The sequence below is a fragment of the Haliotis asinina genome, chromosome 7, assembly GCF_037392515.1.
Source record: "Haliotis asinina isolate JCU_RB_2024 chromosome 7, JCU_Hal_asi_v2, whole genome shotgun sequence".
Lineage (NCBI taxonomy): Eukaryota > Metazoa > Mollusca > Gastropoda > Lepetellida > Haliotidae > Haliotis > Haliotis asinina.
The window spans coordinates 54148080-54166967 of record NC_090286.1 but is presented as its reverse complement, the minus strand read 5'-3'; the positions used below and the strand labels follow the sequence as shown (position 1 = coordinate 54166967).

The following is an 18888-nucleotide window of genomic DNA, read 5'->3' as shown; positions in this document are numbered from 1 at the left end:
TTTGTCTTGAAGCTGTATTATTCAAAACTAGTGAAGTGAAAGCAGTTATTTTTTTGAAAGGCTATCATATGGTGAACGGAACACTTTTTCTTTGCTGTAAAGTTTAAAGTGAAACAAAAACAAACCACAAGAACGCAGGGAAAAGAACTTAAAAGTAAAGTGAATAAATAAATAAATAAATAAATAAATAAATAAATAAATAAATAAATAAATAAATAAATAAATAAATAAAAACTAAAATAGAAACAGAAAAGTCTAAGCAGCCAAGACTCTATATTAAGCATCATGGCATTCCATCAAGTATAAGACGAGTACATGTATATGGATGGGAATTTCTTTAAATTATTGTACAACATGTGACGTTTCTGAGCTACCTCTTTCCAACAGCTTTTTGGTGGACTCTGGAAAATTGCCAAATATAAGACAGCTGTTGGGTATTAGCAGGGATAATCTCTATATATGCTCCCTGGTATTAGTAAATGATAAACATGTGTACTATGTATATTTATGTGGCAATTTTGTACAATGATAAAATTTACAATTCATCGGTCCGTTTCTGACTGAAACGGGCTGTAATTAACGGTTGCTGACTGTCAGATTTTGATGATATGACGAAATCAACCGACAATTTAATAGCTGGCAATAGTTTCTTGATGGGCGGACAGAGGCATGCAGTCAAGCGCATGGCGCGTGCACAACTTCCTGGAAAACGTGCGTTTCCAAGGGTGTGTTGTTGATGCAAAGGCAGGGTGCAATATCAGATGGTGAACGTCTTCCGGTGTCTGCCAAAGTGTGATCAGTAGACATGGAATCAGTGTCAACCAAGTCAGCGAGTCTGACAGTCGTATGTATTCAGGAGCGCATGGGCCAGTTACCTACGGTGGCATGCGGGTGGTCGATAGCTAGCGATCCACCACGCAAAGGGAAGACGGAATCTTGCGGCAATACATCATTCGGTTGATATTCACGTTCTTTGTATTCCGCCCCGACAGCATGTATATTCTTACCAATTTTGTTTTTTTATTGAATGTAAATTATGATACAGATATCATTTAGTTTGACGGAATTTGGTTTACTTACATAAAAGTAGTGTGGTGTTCGATTAATGTGCACGTGTATAGGTGAAAGCTTTACTGACTACTGAGTGAGGGAGTGAGTGAGTGTTTTTAGTTTGAGTTTACTCAGCAATATTCCAGCTATATGGAAGCGGTCTGTAAATAATCCGATTTGGACCAGACAATCCAGCGAGCAACAACATGAACATCGATCTGTGTAATTGTGAACCGATGACATGTGTCAACCAAGTCAGCGGGCCTGACCACCCGGTCCCGTTAGTTGCCTCTTACGACATGCGGAGCCTTTTATGGGTTGCTGAAGGCCTATTCTACTGCAGACCTTCACGGGTCTACTGATTAATGAGAGTCATAAAGCTCTTAAAAATCTTCGTGGAAACAGCATGAATTTGTTTCCTCGCGAACGTCACTGAATCTGTTTATAAGCACTCGTCACTTTTCTATTAGAAATTATTAGCTAATAACATTTCGTTTAAATAAGTATTCGCTGTAATTCCACATCTGACTGTCATAGGAGGATCCAGAGGGGGTCGTGTGGCGTGTTGAAGCTGGGGTGTGCGTCCCTCAAAAAGTTGTATCCTCCCCTGGGTGCCGTTGTACCAAGGATCTTAGCGCTAAGGCGACCGTAAGTCCCATACCTTAACATAGACTTGGCACTAAGATGACTGTAACTCTATACCTTAACATAGACTTAGCACTAAGGTGACCGTAACTCCAATACCGTAACATAGACGTAGCGCTAAGGTGACCGTAACTCCATACCTTAACATACATTTCAGGTAACCAGTTCATAGAAGGCAATCAACAATCACTGCGTAACCATATCCATATCTTAACATAGACTTGGCACTAAGATGACTGTAACTCCATACCTTAACATAGACTTAGCGCTAAGGTGACCGTAACTCCATACCTTAACATACATTTCAGGTAACCAGTTCATAGAAGGCAATCAACAATCACTGCGTAACCAGACCGTCCAAACGTCATCCTGTGGAAACCTGACAACAAAAGCTGGAGTTACACAATGTTTTTCACTGTGAATAATTCTTTAAACTTAAGCCATGCGATCTTGTAGCGTTACGAGATTGTACACAGTTATATTTCAAATCAGCGAACTAGCACAGCTAAGACTTGTTGCTGTATGAATAGGTCTCGCAGTTCAAGTCTTTGTTTCCATTCATGTGTGTGTGGCTGGAGATCAGAACGCGGAAGCTGACGGTCCAAATTATGGATGTTAGTACGAAACGTTTGGTAATAGCAACAACTTACGCTCAAAGAATTTAAATTAGCCATAATCGGTATTTTAGTTTGTAATAATTCAACAATATTATTTCTGAACCAGGCAGTCCATTTGCTATGTATCGTTAGCATCGATCAGCCTATTCGGGATTTAGGGGCGGTGGGACAGCCTCGTGGTTAAAGGGTCCACTCGTAACGCTGAAGAATCGGTTTCGATTCCCCACAATGGTACAATGTGCGAAACCCATTTGTGGTGGTAAAACAGCTCATTCCCATGGGAATAGAATACAAGGGCATGAATCAGTCAAATTTACGAATAGTTAGGAGTCTGACCACCCGGTCCTGTTTGTCTTCCTTCTGTGACAAGCATGGGCTGCAGAAAACTAGTTCTTAACCGAACATTATTCGTAATCCAAAACAGCAACACAGTCAAAATTCTTGGTTGGGGAATCGTCCTCCCTAATATCTATGTATTATGTACATAGATACTGCCAATATATATATTTACATTTGCATTTTATTAACACTCGTTCCAAGTTATGATTGAATTTATCTAGGACTCCAGGAAATGCATATTCATAACATCCTTTAAGAATGGTAAATTTGCAAAGGCATTTTGTGCAATTTGCTAAACAGACAAAAGACCTAGGCTACATATTTTTGTGCATTCACAAACATAACGGAAAAAATTGATAATGGAGATTTTAACCATTTCCCAACATAAGTCTGCATCGTGCACAGCAATTCTGACGAAGGCGCGACGTGACAGTTTGACAGTAGTCTTACACAAAGGTGTCGTAGCGCCACGATAGTCGTAAGTCTATGTTGAGGAATGGAAGTTACGATCGCCTCAGCGCCGCGATAGCTTTGTGAAATGACACCCAGACTGCCAAAGTACACACCAAAGGTGACAGTGTGTTCATACGAACAGCTTAATATATCACCACGGATATTCAGATTCACACTCATTTTCCTGCTAAATATGTACATCGTGGACTAAAGTTTCACGATCGGGAATATTACTGGTATTAGTTGCGTGATCGACATTAAAACTAATAGCTCTAAATGCACTTATTCCGCCTTATTATCACGGATACAGTGGTGTTAAAGGTAACTAACTGCCCGCGTCAGTTTCGATAGGGCCTACTTCCTGTGTCCTTTAAATGAAAGCTATGAAAGCCATGAACAACAAAATGTCAGCGAAGGTTCAAAACTGTGTTTGCAGACCTTCGCCTGTACGCCATGGTGACTGTTCGTATTTTCATTTGGCTCTCCTGGATGATTGTGTTTAACACCACGCAAAGTGGAAAAATAGAAGGTATGTTCATGACTCATGATGAAATGACTACCAAGTGTGCATTTCACATTCCAGTTGTTTTGATATACTATTTATATGATGCAAACAATTAGCGGTGTCATGACATGCGTGCCATTTGTTTTTGTTGTGAATCAATGACTTGACAGTCTTCACCAAATCCCCTCTAAAGATAAATTCAACTTCTAAATACATGTCCAAATTAGACCTCGTGGGGTTTTATATTTGCATTAAAATGTTTTGCGACACAGACTACTGTTGAACAGTTAAAAGTTCAGTATTGTTTAATTTCAACCTCTAAACCTCTATGATCTAGGGAAAACGTCCCATTTGTATGTTTAGTCTTATTTGACAGTTCCTTGAACAGGATATTAAATTGTTTTCCTTCAGAGTGTCCAGTCGGCTGGACACAGGTTCGTCGAACGTGCTTCAAGTTTGAGGAACGAAAACTCAGCAGATATTATGCCAATAAAAGATGTAACGGAGAGAGTTCTTCTCTGGCAATGATTAAAAGCGAAGAGGAGAACAAAGTTGTACAAAGTATGTTGAAGTGATTAAATGCAACACAAAAAGCTTATTATACTCGCTTTGCATGAAACACTGCTATTTGTATTTATATGTAGTGGACGTAATTCCGACCCAACAGCCGCCACGGCAACATCGTTTTCGTGCCTGTTACGTAATGATGATGAATTTATGCTACAGTTGAAAGTTATTACACAGTGATGATGATACGATGTGTGTAAAAGAATTAGAAGAAGATCTCTCCATTTATCACATATAACAACATCTAAATGCCGCTATAAGAAACCATAACATTGAGCTGTTTGGTAAGATAAATTCGTTGTTCACTGGTCCCTCGGGGTCCATGGGTTGATGTACTCTCGATGTTTGTTTATGTTGCTCTCACCCTTCGGACTCAGAGAACGCAAACAAAGACCAAGGGTACACCACCCATGCCCACCTTGTAACCAGTGAATAACTAGAATGTCCCTCTTGAACATGAACTCAGGGTGTAAATATATGTCTCCCATGAACATGCTTTCACGTTGTACAAGTGTATCCCATGGACATATATATCTTGGAGTTGTACATATATGTCCCCATGAACATGCTTTCACGTTGTACAAGTGTATCCCATGGACATATATATCTTGGAGTTGTACATATATGTCCCCATGAACATGCTTTCACGTTGTACAAGTGTATCCCATGGACATATATATCTTGGAGTTGTACATATATGTCCCCATGAACACGCTCTCACGTTGTACAAATGTATCCCATGGACATATATATCTTGGAGTTGTACATATATGTCCCCATGAACATGCTTTCACGTTGTACAAGTGTATCCCATGGACATATATATCTTGGAGTTGTACATATATGTCCCCATGAACACGCTCTCACGTTGTACAAATGTATCCCATGGACATATATATCTTGGAGTTGTACATATATGTCCCCATGAACATGCTCTCACGTTGTACAAGTGTATCCCATGGACATATATATATCTTGGAGTTGTACATATATGTCCCCATGAACATACCTTTTAAGTTGTGCAAGTGTCTCCAATGATCATAATTTCATGTCTCTCAAGAACACATTATAAAAGTGACTTCAGTCTAAAAAATTCTTAAACCTGCCATTTTGATCGTAAATCCCCAAAATGTCTTAAATCGGGGATGACGTACATGTTTTTAGTCTTAAACGATTAAGATTATTTGTTGTCTTAACTCCCGAGTTGTACATCTGGGTCTCAACATCTCAAGTTGTACAGGTACTGAATTATTATTTACCCCGATCACACGAGTTTAGAATGAGACCCTGTACCATTCAACGTCAAGTGACGCTACGGCGATGCCACGTCTGTTAACTAAGGAGCGAAATAGAGCAGTGGGTTTCCTTAGTGCTGGAATATCCACACGCCAGGTGGTACAGAGATTCAGTTGCCGCTATTCCACTATTGTTAGATTTTCCCAACGTTTGCAACAGACCTGTGGCCGTTCACGTTCTTGACAGCCACGCGTGACAACCCTCAGAAAGGATCGCCATATTGTTTTGTCCGACCCCTGCCACTGCCGTAGACCGTGGTGTTTGTCTCGGTCCGCCACGTCGTCTATGGCAACGCTCGGCGTATCAACATCGACCCTAATGTAACACACAGACACTGGAGGCGTTGACTGCGGTATACGTGAAGACAGTGGCAAGATGCCCGCTTCACCAAATTCACTATGTTATACCTTCCCAAAATTCATGTTTATGGTAATGAGAAACTTTCATGAAAATATTTGTGCAATGCATTTTTAAAATAGCACAGTTTATAAATTATATCCCATGAATACAGACGGTATCAAGGTATTCATATGTGACTCTAACTGCATTGTGATTGTTTCTAGATCTCATCAGAGGTGATGGAAATGCATGGATCGGTCTGCATTACATATATAGAACTTACTATTGGAACTATTTGCTTATTGACGAGGTGAGAATGAAATGTTTGTGGTGAAAATGTGTTTATGACTGAAGAAGTTTCAATTAGAAAGATATATAATGGCAGATATACAGGTGAATTAATGCAAAATGTGATTGTATGATTTGTAACAACTATAGACCGGAATATAACTGTGCCTTCGCAAAACCCCGGGGTCGTTATAAGGATGAAATTATTCCAATGAAAACAACACCTTTCATTTGTTGAATTCAGTGGAGAAAGGAAGTTATTGAAATGAAATAATGACTAATTAAGGAACTATTTTCCTGCAAGTGAATGAGTCCAGATCTGGCAAGACAGACCCGTAAGCCAAACCACCAGTGACCCTATCCTCAAAACGCACGAAGCACTTTGCAAACTGTAATCCTATGACTATGTATAGTTTTACGTTAGACCCTGTCATTGCGAACGCTTAATGGATCAGGATCCTGAACTAGTATAAGACAACGGTTTTCGAGCTCACAGATTCTCGTAGATTTGCATGAATATACTAAATATACCTCTAAGTATAGTTTCATATGCCCATTGTGTTTAACCAATAAGGAGGCTGGATGGGTAGGATGAAAGAAGAAAACACTTAGTCTAAATGACAGCTATTTCCGAAATTCATATGAATGTATTAAACCCCTCCCATATAGTCATTATATTGTCAGAAAACTATATGTAAAATCACTATGTCCATTTCGGGTTTTTATCAATACACATGAACTAATAATCGACCTGTGATTTTTCAGTCTGCTTTCTTTAACATGGAGCGTGACTCTTATAGAAGCGACCGATGTGCTGTAATGTTGCAAAGCACTGGCAGGTGGCGAATGATCTACTGTTCTGGAAAACATCCTTATGTATGTGGGAAAAGAATGGGTAAGAATCCATATGTGCACATGCATGTGATTAAAAATATTAGCACAAAACGGACGACATGCGTGACGGCTGTAGTCAGTTTGTAGTTGATGACATGTTTACATGCATCGGAGATTACAATTTCCGAGTAGCTGGTCATTGATTCAGATTAATCACGAAGGCTTCACCTTCAATATCAGAAGATTTACATTTTCACATGATCATGCAAGCATCGTGCACCATAGTGAAGTCAACATGCTGTCTGTTGTGTTTAAGATTGTAATCTTGGCTGGGTTGGAGAAGATTGTGATCGCCAGTGTCACTGTTATCGCGGACATATCTGCAAGGAGGCAACCCGGAAGTGCCCGTATGGCTGTGAGCCCGGATGGACTGGGGATTGGTGTGACAGATGTGAGTAAAACGTCAAACTGAAATGGTTTGTCCTGAGACTGTAAAATCGTATCCTTCATGGTTCTGTACACTCTTGTTGGCGAAAGGGTAGCCCCGTAGGTAGCGTATTCGCTCGTCACACCGAAGACCCTGGACGATGATCCATATGGGTACGATGTATACAGCCCATTTGTGGTGTCTCCCGTGTAATACTGCTTGATTGCTGATATAAGTGGCGTGAAAACATACTCACTGTGTACGATATTGAATTCTTGCACGAGTTATGAATACGCTGTTTTGAGTTTCACACAGTTTTAGCGACAGCAAAGCTGAATCACATTAACTAAGTACTAAGGTGGGAAACCTAAAGTATCACAAGTCATGTAGAACTACAGTCATGGTCATAGTTAATATTCGCAGCTGAAATAACCCCGATTCATAAATGATTACGCCCAATAGTAATTCAGTTTTGCCGAATATATAATTTTACACTCGTACTTTTGTTCCAGATCTTGAAAAGCCCACGGGTAAGAATAAACCTCTTTCTGTCAGCAGCAACTTGTATATAAATGAATACTACAAAAATACAGTGCTGTTTCTGAAATTGACGATCGTGGTACGTTACAGTAGAATCTCAGTTATTTTCTAGTTAGTGAGGAAAAACGATTTCTAAAATAATAAAATAATAAACATGTTTCTTGTAAGTGATATATTGCTTGTTTCAAGGTCAGCAGACGCCATTTGACGTTACACATGTTCAACACTGTGAGCTAGACGGACATGTTATCAGTGTATGTCGTGAACAATAAAAGAATGGCTTCAGAACGGAACCTAACGTCGAGATCAGCGACCTGTCTCTACGGTGTTGACAGTTCTGGTGGGATTATTATAATATGAGGAATGGACTAATCCCTAGTCTGTCAAACGAAGCGCGTTTGCGGCTATTGACAGCAAAATCTTTTAGCATTAGGCACCTTGGTTATCTGATCAGCATGATACGTGATGAGATAACTACTGAATGTACCCTGTACCACGTAGATGCATGCATGTACTGTATATTCTTTGCGTTCTCGATTCCAGTTGAATCATTCTACTGTATGAAACAAAGGGGAGGCTACTCCATGATTGTGTCAATGGACTGGAAAGGTATCTCTTTCTCGAATATCGGCGCTTTGAACGCTGAAGGGGAGATCACTCCCACATGCAGCAAAGGCAGATTTGAAAGGAAGGATGGTGGACTGATGTACCTAAATGTTCAGATTCTAAACGTGTCGGGGACGTTGCAAACAGACTGCCCTGCAGATACTGTAAGTTATATGTAGAAAATATGATAATGTATACCGTTTAAAAAGTAGGGGATATTCCATTTTGCGAGCATACTACTAACCAGTGTCAACGTATATAAGGAAAAGAAATATATATCCACTCACGAATGGAACAAATTGTCACATTTTCCCATATTTTCTCTTCATCATCTGTGTCTTTCTTGGCTTCATCACTTGCATTTTCTCAATTTTGTAAATCCAATATCCCCTGCGTTTTATATGGTATATTTCTTTAAAGTCAGCTACATTTATTTTCGAATCAAGTTTCTAACATGTTCTAAATAGTGTTCGTAAATGATTTAAGGTTAAGGGTGTTTGAAAGGTGTATCTAACCATTTGGTCACTAGCATTATTTTGTTGAGTTTTGCACTTGGACGTGTGGCCTTTATGAAATAAACTTTGTTTGTTGACAAATTCAATTATTCGAAGATACATTTTTGTCTCTGAATACAGGCAGATATGGAAAATACACGTCACACGACAACCATAAAACGTCCATGAAAAGTTAACGGTACCCTGGAATGTCAGCTTGATAAAACATCATAGTATTAAGAGTCGCATGACGCTGTTTAAAACTGAATTGGCACTCTGGATAATATTTCAGAGTTGTGTGAAATATATACAGCAACTGACGGACCCTTGGGTACATTCCTCGCCATAAACTGAAACATGCACATTTGGGATCTTCATCCCCTTTTGTCATACCGTGTTGTGCAGAGTTAGTGATCCTTCTGAATCTTGATGTCGTTATCAAAACATGCACTTCCGCTTCTTAAGTGTAAATGGCTGTATGAACGAGTGATATTTATCCACATCGGATGGGTTAGAATTAATCTTCAACCATGCTTGTCGTATGGGACGACTGACGGGTCAGACTCGCTGACGTGGCTGACACGTCATCGTATCCCAGTTGGGGATGCTTATACTGTTGACCGCTGGATTGCCTGCTCCAGACTCGATTATTTTAACACCACCGCTGTAGCTGAAATAATGCTGAGTGGGGCGTTAGTAACCACCCAGCCAGAAACGGAATAATGAGTGGCCATGGAATACCGACAGAAAGCGACAAGAGCGTCGATACTGAGATTCGGCCAACCAACAAGACACTTTTAAAAACACCTCAATCACTGTTGGAGGAACATGGGAACTGTAAAAACATATTTTTTCACATTTACAGCTTGGTGCTGGGATCCTGCAGTGGACGTTCAGATTTCAGTTGACCGAGGGCAGGGTGTCTTTTGAAGATGAGGAACTTCGAGTCCAGTGTGATCTGTCTGAAGCTGATGTTGCCTATGACTCGGAGAGCATTGTAATAGATAAGTAAGGTTCAAATAAACTGTACACTTGCTCGCTAATAAATGTAATTTCTGAGAAATACTGAAGGAGAATACATTAGGGTTTGCGCCCCATGTACACGTAACCTAGACAGCGAACGGGAAACGCGGTACCCAGCAAGAGACTTAGGACATTGAGTGCACCCCGCAAACCTTTCAGCTGTGGACGTCGTTTAATGATGCATTACAAAACATTGGTTGAAAATATCTTTAAAAAAGCACACTGCTGCCTTTGTTATAATGACCGATTGACGTACATATATCATTTACTTGAAGAAATTGGCTCAAAACCAAAAAGACATTAGTGAAGTGAAGCGTGATTCATGAAGATGGCTTCCATTCTGGAAGTTCTACCGCGTCAGCATCACCAGAAACTGTACATAACGTCCATGAAAGGTGATGCCCCGGTTCATCGTATGAAAAATGTGAACCCCGTTATGTTCGCCCTCGTGGGTAATAAATATTATTATGTGAACTCTTGTTTACCTGTTTCAGGACCCGAGGGAAGTCATTAGTTGAGGTTCCGTGGACACCGGTCAGTGTACGGACATATATAGCAAACCCTGAAACCCTGAAACCGGCCACAAACCTCAGTCTTGGTGAGCCTGTGGCATTGGTGGCCATGCTTCCAGAAGGTTCGAATAAATAAAGCATTTGCATGTTCTTGTCCGAAATATAAATCGCTGTCAGGAGTGTTAGAGTAACAATGAGCCTGCCTAAACGACTGTACAAGGACAACTTTACTCCTCTGCTGTCCGTGTAGACGATGGCGATTGTTGATAAGATCATATCAGTCGGACCTATTTGAGGAGAGGTCACAGGAGACCTGACTTCGTGACAATGCATACTGTACATTTCGAGTAGACATTCTCGTCTTTTTCCACCTCAGTAATAAAAATACATTCTGTTGACAAAAATGATAGATATTAGCATGAATATGTCTTTTACAGTGTAATGCTGAATGTCTTTTAAGAAAGACAATGAATCTTGTTTCAGGGCATGATGTCGTCACTCCGTTGTTTACTCCTTCGAACTGTCAAGCTTCCTCTCCTGATGGGAAGGTGGCTGTAGCACTCAACTCGTCGAATGGGTCAGCATAAGGACCAAATGTCTTGTCAAAAGCACTGACATTTACACTTTTTAGTGACCTCATTCGAAACATGTCTTGTCAGAATCACTGACTATTACACCTTTTATTGACCATATTCCATGTGTTACCCATTTTACTATTGTATTTTCCAGTTTAAGTCTTGTAGTGCACAACCGCCTCGGTGTAGCGATCACACCTTAGTGGTTATAGGTTTGATCCCGGCCTCGTCATAACCAAAGACGTTAAAACATAGTACTCGTTGGCCCCTGCCTGGCGCTCCTCATTAATAGGTACAACAAGGGCTGGTCGGCTCGGAATCAATATAATTTGTCTGAATGGGGCTATTCATGCTACCTGCGGCATGGTATCTCTGTGAACTAGCAATATAAACCTCCATTTCACCCCACCCCACTGTGAGTATTAGAGACTGTAATGTTCCTATTTGTGTTCTACAATTCACATGCCCCCTACCTTTTCAAAGACATTTTGTTCAACCAGTAACTTTTTTTCAAGTTTGGATCAAATCGGTTTAACCTTGATAAGAAGCCGGTCCAGGAAGTGACACCCACGAATACAGGCGGACCTTACTCATGATGTATGCCATAAACTTTCCATGTCCGTCTTTCAGTCTTGTAAATGTTCCATGACTATGGTGGTAAATCATTTCCCATAGTCTCCAACAGTCTTCAAAGTAGAATGAAACACATTTGGTATACAGTAAAGATTTTGCTAAGAAGGATGGCTTTATTATTTACGATTTACAAACACGTTACCTATCAAAAGTGTAAATTCACTAAAGCTTAAATACAATATGGTATGTACATAATGCTATGACGTCGTGAACTTGACGTCAAAATGCTATCGCTGCACTGCAAGTCAAAGGGTAGTGCAGTGTTGAGAGATGTACATTTTCCATTTCTCATTGATAAAGGGAATGTGTTACTCAAAACTACTTCCTTTATTAGGTGACCCGGGAGGGTCCGGGGTAGAATAGGCCTTCAGCAACCCATGCTTGCCATACAATGCGGCAAGGCTTGTCGTTAGAGGCAAATAACGGGATCGGGTGGTCAGACTCGCTGACTTGGTTCTCAATTGCACAGATCGATGCTCATGGTGTTGATCACTGGATTGTCTGGTCCAGACTCGATTATTTACAGACGACCGCCATATAGCTGGAATATTGCTGAGTGCGGTGTAAAACTAAACTCACTCCTTCATTAGGTATTTTTTGTAAATGGACATGCTTAACCTTTTCGCGAACACCTGGTGTCATCACTGTTTTTAGATTATCAGTTCAACTAATTTTCTCAGCTGTTACACTCATTGCAACAGACGGAGTTTGTTTCTGTAGACTGTCAAGAATGGATGTATTATGTGAAATTCAAAATATCAATTCACAAATTTATCGTGGCTGTCGGAGTAATGAGAAATGGAAATGAGAATGCGTTCATGTTGTTGTAACCATGAATGTGAGCTACTGAATATTTCTATGCTTTCATGTTTACGTTTAATATTGTGGAGTTTTTCTTTCAGTTGCCCCCTGTCCTGGAGAATTGGAGAGAATGAACAACTCATTCTCACGGACACATTTCCGATGTTTCTTGTACCTGGGTACAGTGAAGTCGTTTTCAGTTGTACATTTAAGCCGTGTTTGTATCCTCAAGGTTATTGCTTCGAGGTAGGTTTGTTGCCATACTTTAAGATGTAACATGATATGAATTAACATATTCAAATATTGCAAAAGAATAACATCAATGTCTTTATTGCCTGGATTTATGGTGTTCATTTCTGAAAAGAAATCATGTCACGAGGATCTGGTGAGACAACAATACATTGGGTGAAGTCCCGACACCGACCAATACCCACTCAGAAGTGGGTAGTGTGTCTTTGTGGACTTAAATATTACATAAATATACTTTCCATAAGTGCATTGAGTACAGGTAAGAAGATAGATATGGATGTCTACACAAACGTTACAAACGTATTTGAACAGATAATGGAGCTATACTGCTGGAAATGATGATATTCTGTTGGAAATGCAACATTTACCAGAGTGACAGCATGTTCTGTTCAATGAATTTGTAAGGCTCAGGTTTCAGTCGGTCCTTCGTATTACACGCTACACATCCGATAAATAACTATATAATGAATTCATTTTTGTCCACAGCGATGCCATAAATACTTTGGGTAAACAAGATTGTGTTGAAGTGGACAAGATTATTACATGGTAAGAATATCATTGTTTATCGTCATACATTGAGTTTCTACATTCTCTTGTCAGTAATCTGTCGTGGTGTTTATATTTCAGATATAAGCAGTAACCATTAGACGGATGTATCGGCCACCACTTACTCTGATGATTCATCAGCCAGTCAACCTTCCCAGTGCACTCACCCAGTTGATACACCAGCCAATCAACCTTCTCAGTGTAATCACTCAGTTGATACACCAGCCAATCAACCTTCCCAGTGTACTCACTCAGCTGATACACCAGCCGATCAACCTACCCTGTGTACTCACTCAGTTGAATCGTCAACCAGTCAGCGTTCCCTGTGTACACATTCAGTTGAATCACCATCCAATCAACGTGCCCTGTGCATTCAAAATGAGATATGGAGCTACTAGATTACACATAATTATAAACCTCCAGTGACGTCACTCCATTGTTGCCGCGAGGCAATATTTATTTTTTGTCATATCCTGATGATGCCCGTCGATGAGGGGGTATTACTTTAATATCGTCCCTCTACCCCGGGATAATAGTTCACTAGATCTGCCCCCGAACTTTGAACTATTACTTGTTTTGAAGACTGATATGATTTTGTCTTTCCATCTCTGAATATGATCGTAAAAATATGCCATTAATGATAACTTCCAATATGTGTAGCGCACACACCCGGTTTCGAACCCACAACCCTTTGCTTATTAGCTTCAGGGTTTATCTACTAGGCTACGAAGCATCACTGAGAAGAATGAGACTGTTTCTCGGTATGAACCGTATGTTCCTCGCAAGACGAGTAGTGCAGGGAGCGGGGCACGTGCATTGCTGGTGCAAGTTGAGGCGTCGTCTGCCAGACTCATCCCGCTTGATTTTCATCAGTGAGTACCAAAACTGAAAATCTACCTGAAGTATATCTTCGATCGGTTTATAAGTTGGATGAAGCATGGCCCATGGGCATTACGAAAAAGTAAGGATGCATAAGGTTGTAATGTTTGCGGATCATACTGTATCGTATACTTAATCTACACCCAAATGCATGTATGTCATCTTGTTCATTTTGAAGAAGTGAACGATTCGAAGCATATGCATCGTCCCTCCTCGGGTGAATGGTGTGAGCATAGGACATATTGGAGAAACAACAAAAGTAATGGTATAACAAAAATGAAAATGTAAGAAAGAAAGCAAACTGTTAATCAGATGGTACTTGTATTCAAAATGAAGAAGTTGACACGCACAATTCCGTCTTTTGAGTGCATTCACACTCCTAAAGGCCATCCAAAGACCTGTGTGCCTCTTCGTGTCCATCCTTACATCTGTTCGTTATCATGTATCATGATGACACTGGGAACCTTCCTCTTGCAAGCAATTGGTCAGTAAAGATGAAAATGGACATGCAACTTGGCGTAATGTTTCCGGTCCTGTTTTGAAATGTTTGTCATTAAAAGCGGTCAATGCTGCGACACAGAGATGACTGAGCATTTGTTTGTTTATTGTGTAACGCCGGGCTCACCAGTATTCTATGTGGCAACGGTCTACAAATAATCATTTGGCGAAATTAAACGCGTGTTATCTGCAAGGTTCTGTGAAAACAGCAGTCTATGCATATCGTAAGAGGCGACTAACGGGATCGGCTGGTCCGGATCGCTGTCATTGTATCCCAGTTGCGTAGATCATGATTCATGATGTCTACGACTGGATTGCCTGGACCAAACTCGATTATCCAGAGATGTGTGCCATATGGAAGGAACAGTGCCGACTGCATCATTAAATACCACTCAATGTGCCGTTTAACAATTGATTGAACACACGTTCATACCGAGTGCTGACAAAACAAAATGACAATACAGTGGTCTATAAGATGTAAGACAGATAATACCTTCATGTTCACGCCTTCTACACTTCCACTTAGACGTTTATGGTGACGTAAGTGGTGGGATTCGAATTTGCTAGATTCGAACGATCCACTTTCCTCTTATAAATGTCTCTCATTAGTTCGTTGTCAAGCACACATGGTGATGAACCTGGGGAACGTATTCACTCGTTATTGTCTTTGTGTCATTGTATAAGTAACCCTAGTCATAGGCTGACAGTAATGCAACTGTATATCTTAACATACATAGACTAACGGCAGGTCCTGGCGCTGAGGTTGTTTTGTGCACGTCAATCTGGGTTTGTTCCTCTCAAGGTTGAACGTGGGAAGCCACTATATACTCTTCACAAAAAGTAGGGGAACTGTACTTTCAATGTACGATTGTCGAAATTGGGAGATATATGGGATTGAATCAATGTTGATACAATATTAATGGATGTTTTGAGACTGCATCACCACATGGATTGCATTCAAAGCAAAGCTGTTCGTTCAGTTATCTCCCGTGTTAGGTGTCTGGAGTATTTCAGGTTTACAATTTTCAGTCAGTAGTGTGTGATTTGACCCCGAAAACCTGACCATGCACAGATGCAAGAAAATTATCGGAAAAAATAGTCTGCAGTGATTTGTCGACCTACCTGAAAAAACGTAAAGATTCATAATGACACCCCATGCACGTGTAGGAGGCTCCCTCGTTGTGCACGTGTTTCCCATGCATTGTGTTTGCGTGTGGTGATAACGTGATATGATGCTGCATGCACAAGATGAATGTCATTGTATAACGTTCAATGGGTTTTTTTTCTACCAGACTTCAAAGTTCAGGTTCTCCTACTTTTTTAAGAGTATATCTATTACCTAGCACCCACTCACTCACAAACCAAGCATGATCGCCTGGTCTCTGCAATGAACCACAACCACGACACGATGATCCTTAATCGTTTTTCTATCACACAATGACTGTGAATAATTTAGTTGACATTCGGTAGAGTAAGAATCCTACTCTTAGATTTTGATTAAGACTGTCGTAGTCAATAAGTACTGGATTTTAGGAAGTCTGTATCTTTGAGTTATCATTTACTCTGGACATTATCCTTTTGAAACCTTACTGTTAATGGGTTTTAAAGGAGCCTTCAGAACATGTTATTTGTAACTGGACATCAAGCTCGTTCGTAGGGACGTACATCCTGGCGTGGAGTTGTCTCTCCAAGATGATGTGTTTTTTTTAACATCCAAAGACCCTAACAGAACGCGATTGTTAAAATACTGCAACGATCTACAATCACTGACAATATTCTCATTGTTATGCAATGAATATAAATATTAATATAAATATTACAATTGAAATTTAGTCGCCATCAATTCAGTACATGTCAGTTGGAACCGAACGCGCAGCGTGAGGTTTCAGTTGTAATATTTAGTCGCCATCAATTCAGTACAGCAGTCTCAATTTTCAAACACAGTAGGTTTATCTCCATTCTACCGTGACCCAGTCGAACTTCTTTGCTCTGCGGAAGACACTGCGTGATCCGGCAAGGGATGAGAGGCGAGTTAATCTCGTCTGTGAAGGGAGTGGTTAGTGCCTTTCGTATTTTTTAAACATTTCAACATAAAAAAAATATTCTGTCTAAAGAAAACAAACAACTGTTTATTCAAAGCAATAATGTAATGCCTAAGAGCTTGTTTTTATCATCCCAACTCTACACGACTGAAACCAGCCTATTGTTTTGTTTGCCGTGATGCGCTACCCCCTTGCTTACACATTAATGGAATCGTCTGACCTACTTAATTTCATGGAAGTAGAGTTTGGACAGTTTGAAATGACGGACGAGACAGTGTTTACATTTTGCGAAAGTTTGAAATGTGACGTGAAAGTGGAAAATACTTGACTGAATGTCGAATCACAACCCTCCAGAATCGGAGAATGGATCCTTTTGTGATAGACCTACGATCTGTATCTCATGAAAAACTGTTGATTTTTACGCTCGGCGAGTGTCGATTGTGCTTTCATGTACTTGCCTCCACCCCGACATGCGGCAAAAGGGTGACAGTGCCGTTTTGCCAAAATGTGTGTACATGCGACCGCAGGCAAACTGTAGCGCAAATGGGTTTGCGCAGCATAGAGAATATGACAAGTCCTCTTATATGCGAGCGAAGCGAGCAAAGGTCGGCATCGTACTTTCCTCACTTCGGTTCGAAAAATATTTTTCATGCAAAAATAAAACATCGCCACCATCAAAGGTATGGAAACCCATTACTTCACTGGGTTGTGCTCTCACATTTCCAACCCCATGTCGAACAATTACTCACGTGAAATATTATTTATTCAACATTTTAAGCGCCACTCTTGGTCTATCAGACCGTTCTTCGCCTCCATTACGCCTTGCAGCTTCCGGTTCAACGAAGTGAAGGAACTAAGGAATTTTGCTAAAATGAGGTCAAGTCTCTTTTGCAGCTGTTAAGAGAGTATATTTTATGTAAATTGTATTATTGATTAAGTGATAAGTATCATTGGGTCACAATGTCTTGAGCTTTGAGTGACAGTTATTATGGGCTGTGGTGAGTTGATATATATAATTATATTTGTGACCCATTACTTGAACTTTGACTCAGTTGCATTGTACTAGAAACGTCTATTGTGGATTTTTGTATCTTGCTTTTGTTTGCTCAGTACATAATATTGAATATTTTAGACGTGTCTGTGTTATATTTTACTGGTTCTGAGGGGGTTTCTTACACCTTTTGACACGGCAAATTATTTACCGTAAGTTCACAGTTTACAAAAAAATATAAATATAGGATCTGGGGTCAGACTTGTACTCTTCTCCTGTCTCTATCTCAGATGGCTATGTTAAGCATGTCACTGCGAAATCTCCTGACTGGCCTAAAGCGAATTAGGGAAATTAACCTCGACGTTTTACCTTTATCGATTATTGAAATAGTAACACTAGTTCAAATAGCCATTTTACCAACCCAATACTGATAAATTTCTGCGAAAAGCATCCAAGTTGATGAGACGGCATAACGCAGGATAACCCATTGCCTCCTCAATTTACCAGTGCGAACTATGAGTAAGTGAGACCTGTCAAGTTTGGATATTCTTTGAAGATTCAAGACACCAACATTTCACACTTGCTCACATCTTGGTGTTCCAAAATCCAATGCCACTAGCCTTTCCAAAGCATATTTCAAAACGTCATCGCGACCTTGAATTTTCACCCCCGTGGCCTTTTGAATTTAACCCTAAGAATGGAGAATTGTGTGCTTATCTTTGAAGCTTTCCAAGAAATGACATACTGGATTGTAAGACTGGACACATGAAGTCATCTCACATGTCATATAGATACATTTCGTCCCTTTGAGTCATAAAAATCTGTATAGGACAAATACGCACCGAGAGCTGTCGGGCACATGTTTGCAACGACCTGACAGTGTGAACATTAGTTTTGGGAAAAAATAAAAAGATAAACCTGTAGCTAAGACTGACAAAGTAAATACTTTTGACACATGAGTACAGGAACAGTTGAAGGGCGATTGCCTAGTAAACATTGACTTTGAACATTAATGGACATGAACTGGGTGTGTTTTCCCAGATGACTGCAACACTAAATATGTATAATGTGTTCTAATCTACTATAATGACACTGATACAGACACCGAACTTTGCCCGTATTAGCCATAATGTGAGTTC

At 40.1% G+C, this 18888-nt stretch overlaps 1 protein-coding gene across 1 annotated transcript; it reads left to right on the top strand.

Annotated features, from left to right (window-relative positions):
* Positions 1 to 3544: 3544 nt before the first annotated feature.
* On the top strand, positions 3545 to 14799 carry LOC137292198 (uncharacterized). Its single transcript, XM_067823763.1, has 13 exons — positions 3545 to 3633; positions 4021 to 4170; positions 6036 to 6121; positions 6865 to 6994; positions 7250 to 7384; positions 7873 to 7890; positions 8444 to 8670; positions 9866 to 10008; positions 10518 to 10657; positions 11019 to 11112; positions 12646 to 12790; positions 13280 to 13339; positions 13421 to 14799. Exons 1-12 carry the CDS (start codon positions 3558 to 3560, stop codon positions 13301 to 13303), a joined length of 1368 nt encoding a protein of 455 aa, XP_067679864.1. The 5' UTR covers positions 3545 to 3557; the 3' UTR covers positions 13304 to 13339; positions 13421 to 14799.
* Positions 14800 to 18888: the final 4089 nt, after the last annotated feature.

What these genes read in the sequence shown, in the direction of transcription:
- LOC137292198 (XM_067823763.1), top strand. Translation starts at nt 3,558, where the DNA reads ATGGTGACTGTTCGTATTTTCATTTGGCTCTCCTGGATGATTGTGTTT. An exon ending in GGTGGCCATGCTTCCAGAAG is followed by an intron (nt 10,658 to 11,018) that starts GTTCGAATAAAT and finishes ATCTTGTTTCAG; the next exon opens with GGCATGATGTCGTCACTCCG. An exon ending in GCACTCAACTCGTCGAATGG is followed by an intron (nt 11,113 to 12,645) that starts GTCAGCATAAGG and finishes TTTTTCTTTCAG; the next exon opens with TTGCCCCCTGTCCTGGAGAA.